Here is a 15,055-nt window from a genome sequence, read left to right as displayed (position 1 = left end):
CCACAGGGCAGTGGGGCAGTGGGGGCAGGGCTGCCCTGGTGACCAGCTGGGGCCTTGTCAGGGCAGGGCCACAGGATTCCACTGGAATCTTTGGTGCGTGGTGGGATCCCTATGTGGCCCGCCACCCAGCGCAGGCCTGGTGGTCCTGTCACCTCCTCAGAGACCCCAGCAGAGGCAGAGTTCACTCAGTAGTTACCTTCCCGATGATGCTTCCAACTTCCTGTAGGAAAAGAATCACAGAAAGATGATGTCATGGAGCAGAAGGGGAGACGGGCTGTGACAGATACTGTGAGATCCATCTGCGCTGGGAGCGAGGACAGGGGATCAGGACAGTCAGGAGGGAGCATGGTCAGGCCACTTGTGCAAAGGCCCTGAGTCTGGGGGCTCCTGGGTCCCCGTCTGACCTCTGTGAGTCCCAGGCCCTGCTTCTAACAGACACACAGACGAACAGAGCTGGAGCCGCCGGCTCTCTACAAATAAGGCAGGAGGCACCACCTATGCTCTTAAGGCCTCAAGAAACACTGCAAGAAACAGATAAAACATAAACTCTCCCCCAATTTTGTGATGTTCAGGTAATCAAGCACTGCTACCGCTTTTTCGCTTTTTAAAAAAGTAGAATATGCAAAGACACCCTTGAACACACCACCACGGCTCTGAAGCCTGGAGCCCATGGCGGTTTGGACACACACTCCTGCCTGGCTCAGACCCACACGGCACTATGAGCCAGCCCGCTTCTAGCCCCAAGAAGGACCCTCCAAAATCAAACTCATTTCCCTTATTATAGGGAAGTCCTCAGCAATTACAACATTCCTGGTGAAGGCCTTAAAAGCTGCTGGGTGGTGAGGAGGGCGTGTGCAGCCGGGGCCGCTGTGCAGCAAAGGGCAGCTGGGCACGGGGTAGTGAGCCCTCCAGTGGCCGCGGCGCCTCACCTCCTGGGGCAGTGTTGGTGCCTGTGGCTGCTGCTGCCCCAGGAGGTGAGGCTGAAGGCCAGACCTCACAGACCGCCCTCAGTGGTGCACTCCCAACTTCTGACGACCTTGAGCAAATGCCACTCACACTTGGGAGAAGCAAAGCCTGGTCGCCGTCTCTCCATCACAGAAAGGGATCTCTGGGTATGAGCCCTGCAGCACCCCCGGTGAGGGCGCTTCTCCTGCAAATCTGGGAGAAGTGGCACCGCAGGCACTGAGCGCAGGGCCCCCGCTGGCCCCGGGTCAGGAGACCACAAGGAAACCAGAAGTTGGGTTTCTCACGGCACAAATACAGGGCAGATGGAGGAGTCGGGATGAACCCTGTGCGGCTGGGCTGGAATTGGGGGGTAGGAACTCATGGGGTCCAGTCTATAAACATGGAAATAAATTTTATGCACGTGTGTATACACACATGTGATCGTATATACACATGCATACAACAAACATATGTGTAGATGTCCCCCACTCACAAGAGTCAGGGTTCTTTGGAGAAATGGCTGATTCCAGGATCGTGGCAGGGAGAGCACAAGGGAGCCACGAGAGTGTTTTGTGCCCAAAAGCGAGATAGCACTGGATGAATGACAGCTCGTGTCATGAGGACACAGGAGCCAGCTTGGAGGGGCTGCCGGTGGCCGAGTCAAGGGCAATACAAGCATCAAAACGAGTGATGACAGAATGGGAGTAGCCTGAATAAAACAGCAACTGAGTCCATGAGGACAGGCATGGACGCGCGGATGAATGAATGCCAAGGTCTGACGACAAGGGGTTCTCCCCAGTGTCCGTGGGCCCCCAGAAGCACTCTCTCACAGCAGCAGGAGAGGAACCCTGGGCGAAGGACCAAGGGCTCAGTAACGGGAAGCCCTGAAATCTGGGCCCTGATGGGAGAGCTCCTGTGACGCTCCCACCCATGGTGAGGAAACATCGGAAAAGCCGCCTTGAGGAAGGGCAGGAACTTTCAAAGGTGAAGGGCAAAGGGGGGAGCAGGGAGGTTCCTCCAGGCTGAAGACCACCAGAGACACGTCTGGGATGTGGAAGCCTGGCTGCTCCCCGCCCCCCAACCATGCATGTCCTGTTGTGAAGGGCGGGACGGGATGACTGGTGACCTGAACAGGGCCCAAGGTGAGTGGCTAGGACACCCTGGTGTTGGTATCCTGACGTGGATGGGGCACTGCGCCCTTGTTCATAGGAAATACACACTAAGGTGTTCGGTGACGGGGCATCAGGTGGGAATCAGTCACTAAGGGTTCCAGGAGAAATGTAATTTGGAGTGGGCTGCTTTGTCAGCTCGAGACGCTCAGGGTTTACAAAGCAGAGATGCCGGCATGGGCATGCCCTCCCTTGCCTCCCAGCTGGTCTGACAAAGTGGCCTTGGGCTCCATACCTTTCCATGCATCAGCAGACGGATTGTCAGGGTCACGTTCAGGCCGCCTTCTGAGACCTTCGACTCCATCTTTCTCCCAAAATGCGGCTGGGCGTAGTGGCTCAAGGTGCCGAGGGCGCCGTGAGGAAGGACAGATGGGGCCCAGATGGTGTCACCTGGAAAGGGAAGGCATAGCTGCTGCTAGCTGAGAACACTGTCAATGGCCAACACAGGTCGGGGGTGTCCTGGCCTGCAAGGACCTTTGGCCTCTGGGGGGTGGGTTGGTGTGGGGGGAGGTTGGAAGAGGGTGCTGCCTTTACTCTTGCTACTGGTGAGGCACCAAGGCTCAGGGAGGCAAAAGCTCCTGGGAGGGCAGCCCAGTCAGCAAGAAGGCGTAGCCCTGGGATGCGCCTGGTGTGACGTACTGGGGCTCGGGGCACATGGCAGTGGGAGGCATGGGTTTGGGGAAAACCCGGCAGAGACTAACTGTGTGATGCCAAGCAGGTCGTTCAAGCCCTCTGGCCTCAGCTTCTACCTCTGTAGGGAGGGAAACAGGAATGGCTTTCTCACCTGGAGAGGGAAAGGGCTCAAGTGAGCCAAGGGGTCCTTGCGTGTGGCTAGTGTCTGTTCCACTATCACGTTAGTTGATGTTAGTTCTGTGCTTTTCTACCCTCTGGCTATGACCCCTTAGCCCTTAAAAAGGCAGGACATTATAGGTCTTTTTAATGTCCCCTGCATGCTTAGAGTTAAGATTCCCTGGTAATCCCCATTTCTTCAGTGGATCTAGTGTCTATTAACTAACTGCCAAATAGCTGAGCATCCCCCTTTACAAAGTCTTTCCAGAAGATGCCTTACATACCTGTATCACTGGTCTATGTTTATTGTATAATTTCTGCAGACAATGGGTCTAGCACTTGGCCCACTAAACAAAATTAAGGCTGTACTTTATGACTTATAGGCCAAGCACGATGACAGACAGTAGACCTGACGGACCCATGGAAGAGGGACCAAACTGTCCTGGCTGTAGCCCCTTCTGGGGAGGGTCTAGGTTCTCCTCCAGGCTGGATCCTGAGGGACAGGTCACCCCACCACGGTGTACAGGGTGGCCTCCAAGACAGGCACCAGTGAGGATTAGAAGTGAAGGTCAGGTGGGGCCAGGGCTCAGGGCACAGCAAGGGGAGAGGGTAGGACCAGGAGAGGTTCCAGAACAGACGGGGGAGGGCTGCAAAGCCAGAATCTCAGGCAAGCCCAGGCCCAGATGCGGGAGGCCCTGTGGGCGCAACAGACCTGACTCCAGGCCTGGGAAGGGATGCTTCACTGTGCAGGCAACACAGGTCATAGTGGGTGGACTGTGTGGGTGGCCTTCCTAGGAGTGCCAGCAGTCAGGGCAGCAAACGGGAGCTGGAGAGCCACCAGCTTGGGTGCATGGGGATGTCTCAGGGTGCGGGGAAGTTGCTGGGTGCCAGGATCCACAAGGGTCAGAGAGGAGGGGGAATGAGGGCGGGATGGGACACGGGGCATGAGTGACCCCCCCGGGTGCAGAGGGTGGCCAGTCCTGGAGCGGGTGGGTAGGTAACAGGGCAGTGGTCACAGGGTCTGACAGCAGGGTGCTGCCTGGGGGACAAAGAGGGAAGGAGGCCTACTGGGGGAGATTCCAGATGACCTGGGGCCCAGGGGTTCCCAAGAGGGGAACCAGGTGGACCCTGTGGAACAGAGAATGCCACAGGCCTCCTGGAGCTGTGCACACCTGCCCAGGGGCACATCTGAGAGGTAGGTAGGGTCCTTGGGCCATGAAGGAAGGACGAGGCCTGGGGCCAACTCTGCTAGCACTCCCCACATATGACCCCATGCTTGGTCTAAGTCCCTCAAGAACAGTGAAACCTGGGCATGTCCCCTGTCTGGGGGTCTGGACACCAGCCCTTCGATGTGGCCTGTAAAGGTAAGGGAGGCTCCGTCCATATACAGGAGAGACCACAAGTTTAAAAAGCAAGATTTTCCTTTAACCTTATAGGTTTTGGGGGACAAAACTATTTCTTTTTCCTCATCAAAATATTTCTGCTGAAAAATATGCTTCAAGGAAAATACAAAAACAAAGCACAGAAACAGCACATTCTCACTATCTGCTGGTGGTTGAGGGCGTGTGCACAGATGACAGCTGCTGACACATTTCTGCATGAACAGACACGTGCGTGTGACAGCGTATCCACAGGTACCGTCAACAGCTCCAACTATTAGTCCTCATTATGGATAAGACAAGGATGCTTTTGAACAACAAGGATTCTGGCATGAAGCTCTAAGACCTAGCAAGGGCAAGTTTTGAAGACCACCCTTACCTATTAATGTGGTCTGTCTCCACTGGCCAACGTGGGAGCCTCTGGCCACTTGTGCCTATTTACATTTGAAGTAAGAAACTCGCCAGCTGCACCGAGTGCTGAACACACAGCTCCATGCGGCTGGTGGCTGCACAGGGGAGAGCGCGGCAGAGAACACTTGTCCTGGGCGCAGCTCTGCAGGACAGCGCAGGGCGCGTGAACAGGTCGGCAGGTCTGGCTGGAAGACGGTGCTCCAGAGAGAGACCCCAGGCAGGAGAGGAGACACTGGAGCTCAAGTGATTGGTGTGGCACCAAATTCACCGCGCTCCTTGTGCACAGACACCCGGTGGCAAACTGAGATACCAGCACCAACAGAGCAGATCGGGCGCTGGCTACACTGGGATGCCAGGCCTCCTGTTTAATGAGAAACATCCCCTCCTATGTGGGGGACAGCAGGGCCCTGTGGCCGTGGTTACGTAAATGTTTCCAGCCACAGCTGAGAAAGTGGGTCAGCGAGCGCCAGGGTGCTTCAGGGTCCAGGCTGTCGACTGCCATCAGTCACACAGGCCAGCGAGCTGCCACGGAGGCCGCTGCCTGCCTTCATCACGCAGCTGAGGGCAAGCGGCACAGTGCCCTCTGTAGGCTGCTGGGGACAAGGAGCAGCCCTGGGTGGTGGTGAAGGTCACCGGCAACTCAGCGCCCTTGACCTTGAAGAACCCACCCTATGCCAGCCACTGAGGGGCACTGGGCAAGTGGCCCCCCCAGGATCACAAACTTGGGTACACAGGGCATCGTCCTCTGTCGGTCCTGCTGGGCCCTGGGACACCTGCTCATCAGGGGCAGCCCCCGAGAGTGCCTGGGCCTACTCCTACCTCGGGGCCACCCCTGCAGCAGAGTCCAGGGGCAGCACTTGGGGTCACACTCACCCAAAACCAAGCTGTTGGGAAATGGTCAGAAAAGATCTCTTTCTGTGACTCACTCCTCCCTACACTTGGTGTCCCAGAAGGCAGATCTCTTGCGCCAGCAGGGACCCCACCTTCTGTTCTCTGCAGTGCTGGGAACTTAATATATTTGTAGTTCACCCAGTGGGAGGGAGAGGAGACACAGGCACAGTCCCCTGCAGGGCCGGGGAGGTGCACTCGTCGGAGGAAGCCTGCCCAGGGGGCCCTGTGCCGGTACCGTCCACGGATGTGTCTTGGCTGGAACACGGCCTGCGCCCAACTCCCACGGCCAGCCACAGCCGCCATGAGCGACCACAGCACTTCTGACCCAGTCGTCCATCTGTCTCTGCACTCCTGCTTTCCAGCTTCAGGCCCACACCTGGGACTGCAAGAGCTCCCCTCTGTGGCCCCCATTGCTGTCATTAGCAAATCCCAACACACAGGTGCAGAGTTAATTAATTCATCTTCTCTAGTTTTTTACTTCTTGCCTAATAAAGGTGTTTTGTTCTATAAACTTCCTCTTGACATGGGGCTTTAGCTGCATCCTACTAATTTTGATATTTGTGTTCTTTTTGACTCATTTCAAAATACCATCAAATTTCTCTTTGTTTTTTTTATTCATGGGATATTGTGAAGTATGCTACTGAATTTTCAAATACTTAAGAGATTTTCTAGGGGCGCCTGGGTGGCACAGCGGTTAAGCGACTGCCTTCGGCTCAGGGCGTGATCCCGGCGATCTGGGATCGAGCCCCACATCAGGCTCTTCTGCTATGAGCCTGCTTCTTCCTCTCCCACTCCCCCTGCTTGTGTTCCCTCTCTCGCTGGCTGTCTCTATCTCTGTTGAATAAATAAATAAAATCTTTAAAAAAAAAAAAAAAGATTTTCTAGATGTCTTTCTCCCGTTGATCCGTAGTTAACTCTCTGATGGTTAGAAAACGCATCTTGTGACACCTCAGGTACGTCCCATGTCCTGAGACTTGCTTCACAAGTCTCTGCTGTCTCTGCTGAGACAGACTGTGGTCTGTCCTGGTAAACGTGCACTCTGTGTTGGGGAGGAGTCTTCTCGCAACCTAGATGGTACCACTGCCAGTCCTCTGTGGTCTTGTCGGGTCGTGGGGGTGCCGAGGAGGGCCCTGCCCCTTACACTTCAAGCTCTGTCATCAGCATCGTACCACTGCGCTGTTGCCTCCGGCTGATGGACCGATGGACTCCTTTGTCGTCGTGAAACATTCCTCATGTCTGGCCGCATCAGCTCTGAAGTTTCTTTGTCTGTTATTAATGTAGCGACCCAGCTTTTTTCTGATTGGTGTTAGTGTGGCGTATCTCCTTCCATCTTTCATCTTGAACCTATGTGTGTCTTCATATTTAAGTGAGGTTCCTGTAGGCAGCGTACGGTTGAACCTTGCCTTTTTATCTCATTCGACAATCTGCCTTTTAATTGGGGATGTTTCGACCCTGACAGTGACTGCGGACATGGTGGAGTTTGCATCTATCGTTCTACTGCTTGTTTTCTACTTGTTTTTCGTTCCCGTTTTATCGTTTTCTCCTCCGCCGTCTTTTGGATGAACTGCATACCTTTGATGCTTCCACTTTACCTCCTTTGTCTGCTCATTAGTTACGACCGCTGTGATCTTAGTTACGACCTTTTGTGATCTTAGGGGTTGCTCTGCGCACACCTTCGTCTCATCACAGCACAGTGTGAGGGATCTGTCACTTAGCACAGTGTGGGAGGACCTGACATGGATGCTAACCGGGCCTCTGTTTCCCCTCTTGTCCTCTGCCCTGTTGCTGTGGTGCACTTTGGTTCTCCTAGGTTATAAACCAACATTCTTATTTCTGACATGAACAGTCAGTCATCTTCTGGAGGGACATAGATGACAAGAAAACATGTCTTTCTGCTTACCCCATCGTGCGCAGGTAGCTTTCTGCCTGCTCTTGTTTTTCTTCTACCTGAAGAACTTCCTGAAATAATTGTTGTGGTACAAGTCTGCTGGTGATGCAGTCTCTGTTTCTGTGGGTCTGAAAGGTCTGTCTCACCTTCAGTGATGAAGGGGTCTCACCTGGCACAGAACTTCAGGTCAGCAGTGCTCTCTTTGGGTCCCGGAGAGACATGGCCCCCGAACCCTCGCCCGCGCTGCTGCCCCTGACCTCTCACCCACGCTGTTGGCATGGAGAAGCCCGCTGTGTTTGTTCTCACTTCCTTTCACCATCTGTAATGTGTCCTTTTCCACAGCACATGTAAAGGATTTCCTCCTAATCACTGGCTTTGAACAACTTACTTCAGCCTGTGCCTTGTTGCAGTTGCCTCATGACTCTTGGTGCTCATTGAGCTTCTTGGATTGGCAGCCTTAGAGTTTTCACTGAATTTGAAAATCGTGGCCACCGTTTCTCAAATACACTTCTCACCTTGCCCCTCCCCCACTCCCAGGGCCCCCGAACGCATGTATGTTCGCTGTCTTAGTTGAGCGAGCTCACTGATGCTCCGTCCACTTTCTCCTGCCTTTTGCCTCTGCGTCTCACCTTGATAGGTTCTGTTTCTGCTCTGCAGCTCCCATGCTCTGGCTCATCCCACCCAGTGCACGTTTCACCTCAGACATACGTGTTCACTCTAAAAACTCAATCTGGGTATTGGTCATGTCTTCCATTGTCCCCATTTAACATGCTCCACCCTTAGCTTCTTAAACATGCCGTTTACAGTTTTGATAATGATTTCGACATCCACGTCTCGCAGGTATACAATCGTCACTTCTGAGTCTAGGTCAAGGAGGTGAACACCGAGCTGGGGGAGCACAGGCCACTGCTGACCTTGGCAAGAGCTTTTTCTCTGCGGCTCACACAGCAGGTGCTCAGCGGCCCTCCGTCAGACCTGGTCTCCCTGTGCCACACCGTCAGCAAGCTGGGAACCAAGGAGACGGAAGGCTGCCTCCCAGGAGCCCGCAGACAGGGCCACCTCTTCCAGCCTGGCCACTCCCTCTGTCCTGTGTGCGGGCGCATAGCTGGGGTGCAAGGGCAGACACAGGGCCCTACGCAGTTCCGTTTGATCCGTAATGCGACAGTCCAGATCTGAAACCCCCTGGTTTCCAAGTACACGAGAGACAGAAATCCATCTCCAACTGCTTTGTGCAGCCAGTCTGCTGGACAGCTGCAGGTCATCTGGCGCTGCTGACGGGAAGCCTGAAACCAACCTTAAGGGAAGGTGTGGGGTAAGGCTGGGCTGCAGGAGCAAGAACTGGGAACTGGAGGCCTCAGCATGCTCCGTTCACTCCGGCAGAGAAAATCTGGGGACGAGGCCACAGCAAAGGCTCCTGACACACGTCTTGTGTCTCCTGCCACCAGGCAGGAACTGACAGTTCCCATCGCAATGTCCTGAGGAAGGACTCCGGCTGTTCTGGTGTGGGTCATGGGCTGAGGTCCGAGGTGCCAGGTCATATGGCCCGAGTGCCACGTGAGACCCACTGCCCTGCGTGGAACATTTCCAGAGAAAGCGGGTGCCCTGGTTGGAGCTGGTCCCACCCCCAGGCAGGGCATCACCAGCCTTCGTGTGCGCATTCACTTGTAAGAGCTCCCCGCTTTTCAAAGATCCTTGCCCTCTAATGCCAGGCTGGAGGGAATCTGGGGGATGAAGGCGAGCACCGGGAGATGTCCTCCTCCATGTCTGGGTGAAGTCTCCAGGTGCTTAAATGTTCTTCCCGCGTGAGGCTGAGGAGCACATACAGCACGTATTTGCAGCTATCTTCAAAGTACTGCCACACACACTGTGGGGGAGACTGGGACCCGCCCAGACAGCTCACAGTTGCGAAGCCAGTGGCAGAGTGCCAGGTCTCTCAGCACCATGGCAGGGTCTGGGACTGGGCGGGGGGGGGGGGGAGAAGAACGCTGGGGCTGCTGGGAGGGACACCGGGTGAGCAGATGGAGTCCTCACGCTGCCACGCTGCCTGTTGGGACTACTGGGTAGGTCCATGCTAACAATCAGATTTTCTGCTCCTTAGCTCCTGTGAAGCCAGTCTGAAGCTGGAGGGGCCCTCTGAGTTGGGCTGCTGGAAAGCCAGATGCTCAGACCCCCACATTCATAACTGGACCACATCTTTGCAGGGGAGGCATCAGGAGGGAGGTGGACGGGAGAGTCCTTACGATTCTCAAATACACCCCAGGCTCTGGGTCACTTCCTGACCCCTCGCTAGTCAAAGGAAACACAAAGCAGAAAGTGCTGGTACCTGTACTGCAGCCCAGGCAGCCTGGGGTGGGGTGGGGGGGCTCGCACCGGACAAGAGCCCCCTCTCTGCCCTCTGCTGCCTGCAGCTCCTCTGAGCTTCTCTGTCAGACCCAGGATGGAACATTCAAGAAGCAAACATGCTAGGGTTATTTGCTATGCACACTTGATAACCATCACATGTCAGGTTCTGTCTACATATGTAAGATGCAGTCATTTGAATTTCACTTTAAATTCAGGATGGCTGTGAGAAGTCCACTTCCATGGGGGGGGGGTCTGTGTAGACAGCAGAGACTGCACTCAGGAGGGCCGGTGGATGGGTGACATTACACATGACGCCAAAGGCCCAGTCACCACACAGGGGACGCTGCTGCTGAGTAAGTATTTGCAACAGGGAAGGTGCCCGAGAATGCTTGCTGAGGGCCCCTGGAGACCAGCTCTGCGGAGCCACACAGCCTGTCTGCTGCTGTCGGTGTGGGCTATGCTGGAATCCAGCGGCCGCATGTGCACTGCTGATGAGCAAGGCCATCAGGATGGCCTCCCTGTGTTGGGAGTTCTGGCCTGCTGGCCCCGGCTGGACCTGTCCTCAGTGGTTGGCTCTGCTGATGCCTTTACTTCTCAACTGGGAGGTGTGGGTACCACCTGGCCCCACTTTACAGATGGAAGGACTGATGCTTTAAGAGGTAAAAGACCTGCCCAAGGGCCTGTGATAAGGGGGGCCCTGACAGCCAGCCCCAGCATCTGTGCTCTGAACTGTGATGTCTAAAAGAGGAGCATCAGGACTTCTGCTCCTGGCAAGATGGAGCAGAGGTACCTTCCCCTAAAACCAATGAAAACCTCAGGATATTCCACACAAAGCAAGCATAGGAAGATGCTGAAATGCTGAGAGGAGCAGGCAGACTAACACACCAGTGGCCCACGGAGTGACATGGTGGCGAATTTCTGGTTTTCTTTTTGCATCTTCATCAGACTTGGGGGAGGACAGCCAGCAACCTGGAAACGCCAATGGGCATAGACCAAAAAAAGCTCCAACAAAGCCCACTGCCTCCAGCCAAAGGACCAGTAAAGAGAAAGCCCAGAAAGACTGAAAACTTGAGACAATAGTGGCTCTGCTCCAGCTGGCACCATGGAAGACACTGTTAAGCCAGTCCTACCAATGCCAGCAAAGGCCCAATGGTGGGGGTGGGGGTGCCTCACCAGGCCAAAATGACACTCTCTAATCTCACACTGGGTGTTCCCAGAGAAGGCAGAGTGGGGAGCAGGAGCCTCATCCCCACCAGGGAATAAAAAGCCACTCCACCCCATAGCATCCGGGCTGAGGAAGTATCAGTGGAGCCCCAGAGGGGAGCCACAACTGCCCCCCCCCCCAAGTAACGAGAAGTTCCTCAATCTCCAGACACCAACAGAGGCTGAGTGGGCAATCTGAACTCCTACCCCACCTCTAAGTAATGAGGCAGCACCCCTCCTTTCCTTGCTGGAACAGTATCAAAGGAAACCAGCTAAAGTAGGAGGTTTAAGTAATACTCAGATTCATAACATAATATCCAAAATGCCCAGGTTTCATATCAAGAACAAGAGAGATCTCAAACTAAATGAAAGATGATCAACAGACACCAACACTGAGATGACAGAGATGTTAGAATTATCTGACAAAAATTTCAAAGCAGCCATGATAAAAATGCTTCCATAAGCAATGAAGAATATTTTTAATCAAGTGAAAAAATATAAAGTCTCAGCAGAGAAACAGAATTTCTCACCAAGAAAACAGAAGATATAAAGAGCTAAATAGAAATTATAGTAGAGCTAAATAGAAATTATAGTACTGAAAAATACAGTAATGGAATGAAGGGGTCCAAGGAAAGAACCAGTGAACCTTAAGACAGAACAATTCTCATCTGAACAATAGAGCAAAAATAGACTTGAAAAGAAAGAGAACAGAGCCTTAGAGACCGGTGACACTGTGACAAAAGATCTAGCATTACCTTCTTAGAGTCCCAGAGGAAGAAGAGAAAGGGGTTGGAAAAGATGCAGTATACATACACAATAGGATATTACTCAGCAATAAGAAAGAGTGAAAGCTTGTCATTTGTGACAATATGGATGGACCTTGAGAGTATTATGCTAAGTGAAATAAGTCAGAGAAAAACAAATATTGTATGATTTCGCATATATATGGAATCTAAAAAACAAAACTAATAAGCAGAAATAAACTCATACATACAGGAAACAAACTGTTGGTTACCAGAGAGGGGAGGGGTTGGTGGAGAGACCAAAATAGGTAAAAGGGATTAAAAGGGACCTTCTTTCAGTTATAAAATAAGTAAGTCATGGGGATGCAAAGTATAGCATAGGGAATAGGGTCAGCAATATTGTAATAACAGCATGGTGACAGATGGTTACTAGACTTACTGTAGGGATAATTTCATAATATACAAAAATATTAAATCTAAAAAAATTAAACCTATTAATCTAATTAAATATTAAAGCCATTTTGTACACCTGAATCCAACAGGATATTGTATATGAATTACACTTCAATTAAAAAATAGACTTCAAAGCACTGCAAATTATCAGAGACAGATAAGGACATTGTATAATAGTAAAAGGATCAATCCATGAGGCAGCAACAGCAATCCTAAATGTGTATGAATCAAACACCAGAGCTGTAAAACATGTGAAACAAAAACTGATCGAACTAAAAGGAAAAATACACATATCCACAATTATAGCTGAAGATTTCAATACTGTATCTCAACAACTGAAAGAACTAGGCATAAAACCAGTAGGGATATAGAACTCACACCACTGTCAATCAATAGGACCTAGCTAACAATTATAGAATGCTACATCTGGCAACAGAAGAATACACGTTCATTTCAAGCACCCACAGAATATATACTAACACCCATCTCCTTCACCATCAAACAAACTTCAACAAGTTTAAAAGAATCAAAATTATATAGCGTGTTCTTTGATCACAATGGAATCAAACTAGAAATTAGTAACAGAGGATAACAGGAAAATCTCCAAGTACTTGGAAACTAAAACAAAATGCATCCAAACAACCCTTGGGAAAAAGAGGAAATCTCAAGGGTTATTAAAAAAAAATACATTGACCTGAATGAAAACAAAAATAAAAATACAACATACCAAAATTGTGGGACGCAACTGAAGCAGTGCCTACAGGAAAGTTTGTAGCACAAAATACATACATTGGAAAAAAGAAAGCCTCAAATCAATCATCTAAGCTCTAATTTTAAGATGTTAGAAAAAGAAGAACAAAATAAATACAAGCAAACAGAAGGAAAGAAATAAAAACAATCATTGATATTAGAAACAGAGGGGCACCTGAGTGGCTCAGTGACTTATGGAGCCTCATATGGGCCTCCATGCTGGGCATGGAGCCTGCTTAAGATTCTCTCTCTCCCTCTCCTTCTGCCCCTCCCCCCTCCCTCAAAAAATAAAGAAAGAAAATAAAGAAAAAATAAAATGAAATTAGAAACAGAAAAACTAGAGAAAATCAACAAAATCAAGAGCTGATTCTTCGAAAAGATCAATAAAATTGACAAACTAATACAAAGACTGACAAAGAAAAAAGGTTAGACAGAACATTAATGTAAGGAATGAAACAGCAGCTATCACAAAGAGCTTGCAGACATCAAAGGGATGAGGAATACTAAGAGCAACTCTACACAGATAAATTGACTTAGACAAACGGACCTATTTCTGGAAAAAGACAAACTACCCCAACTCATTCAATATGAAATAGATAATTTGAATAGCCCTACATTAGTATTATGGAAATTGAATTCATAATTCTAAAACTTAAAAAAAAAAAGTCTCCAGACCCAGATGGTTTCACTGGAGAATTCTACCAACAGTTTTAAGAAGAATTAACATCAATTCTACATAATCTCCCTCAAAAAACAGAAGAAAAAAGGACACTTTGCAATTCATTTTATGAAGCCAGTATTACCCTAAAACAAAAATCAAAGTGGACAAAAGAAAAAAAAATCCCTGCCCTTAAGAATATAGGTGCAAAAATCCTTTAAAAACATTAGCAAATAGAATTCAGCAAAATACAAGAATTATAAGCTGTGACTATTCTTCTAGTGATGCAAGGCTGGTTTACTATTTGAAAATCAATTAATGTAATCAATTATATTAATAGACTAAAGAAGAATATTTCATGATCATGTCAACACATGCAGAAAAGCATCTGACAAAAGTCAACACCCATTCATGATAAAAACTCTCAGGGAAAAAGTAGGAATAGAAGGGAATTTCCTCAACTTGATAAAGAGCTTTACAAACCCCACATCTAACATCATACTCCGGGTTGAACCCTTTCCCCTCTGAAGACAAGGAACAAGAAAAGGACATCTCCTTTCACCACTGTGATTCAACATAATGTTGGAGCTCTAGCCAGTATGACAAGGCAAGAAAAGGAAATAAAAGGCACACTGATGAAAAGGGAAGAAACAAAACTCTCTCTATTTGCAGATGACATGAAATACTTAGGTATAAACCTAACAAAACATGTGTAGGACTTACATGATGAAAACCGCAAAGTGCTTATGAAAGGAATAAAAGATCTAAATAAATGGGGAGATATACCATGTTCATGAACTGTGATTTATCACAGTAAAGATGTCAATTCTCTCCAAGTTGATACATAGTTTTAACATAATTCCTATCAAAATCCAGCAATAATTTCACGGATATAGATAAGATTATTGCAAAATTTATATGAAAAAGCAAAGGAACTAGAATAGCTAAAACAATTTTGACAAAGAAAAATAAAATGGAAGGAATCAGTCTCCCCAATTTTAAGACTTACTACACAGCTACTGTAATCAAGATTGTGTGGTACTGGCAGAGGGAGAGACACACAGATCAATGGAACAGAACAGAGAACCAGAAATAGACCCACACAAATATGCCCAACTGATTTTTGACAAAGACGTAAATGCAGTTCAATGCAGGAAAGATGGCTTTTTTAACAAATCGTGCTAGGGCAATTGGATGTTCATGGGCAAAAAAATAACCTTTGACCTAAATTTCATATCTTATATAAAAATTAACTTGAAATGGATTATAGACTTACATGTAAAATGTAAAGCTGTAAAACTTCTGGGGGAAAAAAGGAAATAAATTCTAAAGATCTAGGGCAAGGCGGAATTCTTGGACTGACACTAAAAGCATGCTGTTCTCAAGGAAAAACTGATAAATCAGATGTTTTAGGAGTAAAAGCCTTTGCTTTG

General features: G+C 49.6%; 1 protein-coding gene across 10 annotated transcripts in view; it reads right to left on the bottom strand.

Moving 5' to 3' along the window:
* The window catches only part of PCBP3 (poly(rC) binding protein 3), a 269,593-nt gene that overhangs the window by 29,356 nt on the left and 225,182 nt on the right, over nt 1-15,055 (bottom strand). For all 10 annotated transcript variants that reach the window (XM_045776982.2, XM_045776981.2, XM_045776983.2 and 7 more), the window contains 2 exons: nt 2,350-2,504; nt 197-220 (listed from right to left, as the gene is read on the bottom strand). In XM_045776982.2, the coding sequence (XP_045632938.1) occupies nt 197-220; nt 2,350-2,504 (179 nt within the window). The remainder of the gene's footprint in view (nt 1-196; nt 221-2,349; nt 2,505-15,055) is intronic.

The sequence above is a fragment of the Ursus americanus genome, chromosome 4 (genome assembly GCF_024610735.1).
Source record: "Ursus americanus isolate L20-20 chromosome 4, mUrsAme1.1.p, whole genome shotgun sequence".
Classification (NCBI taxonomy): domain Eukaryota; kingdom Metazoa; phylum Chordata; class Mammalia; order Carnivora; family Ursidae; genus Ursus; species Ursus americanus.
Note: the sequence above shows the minus strand (reverse complement) of the source record. Positions and strands in the feature narration are given on the sequence as shown.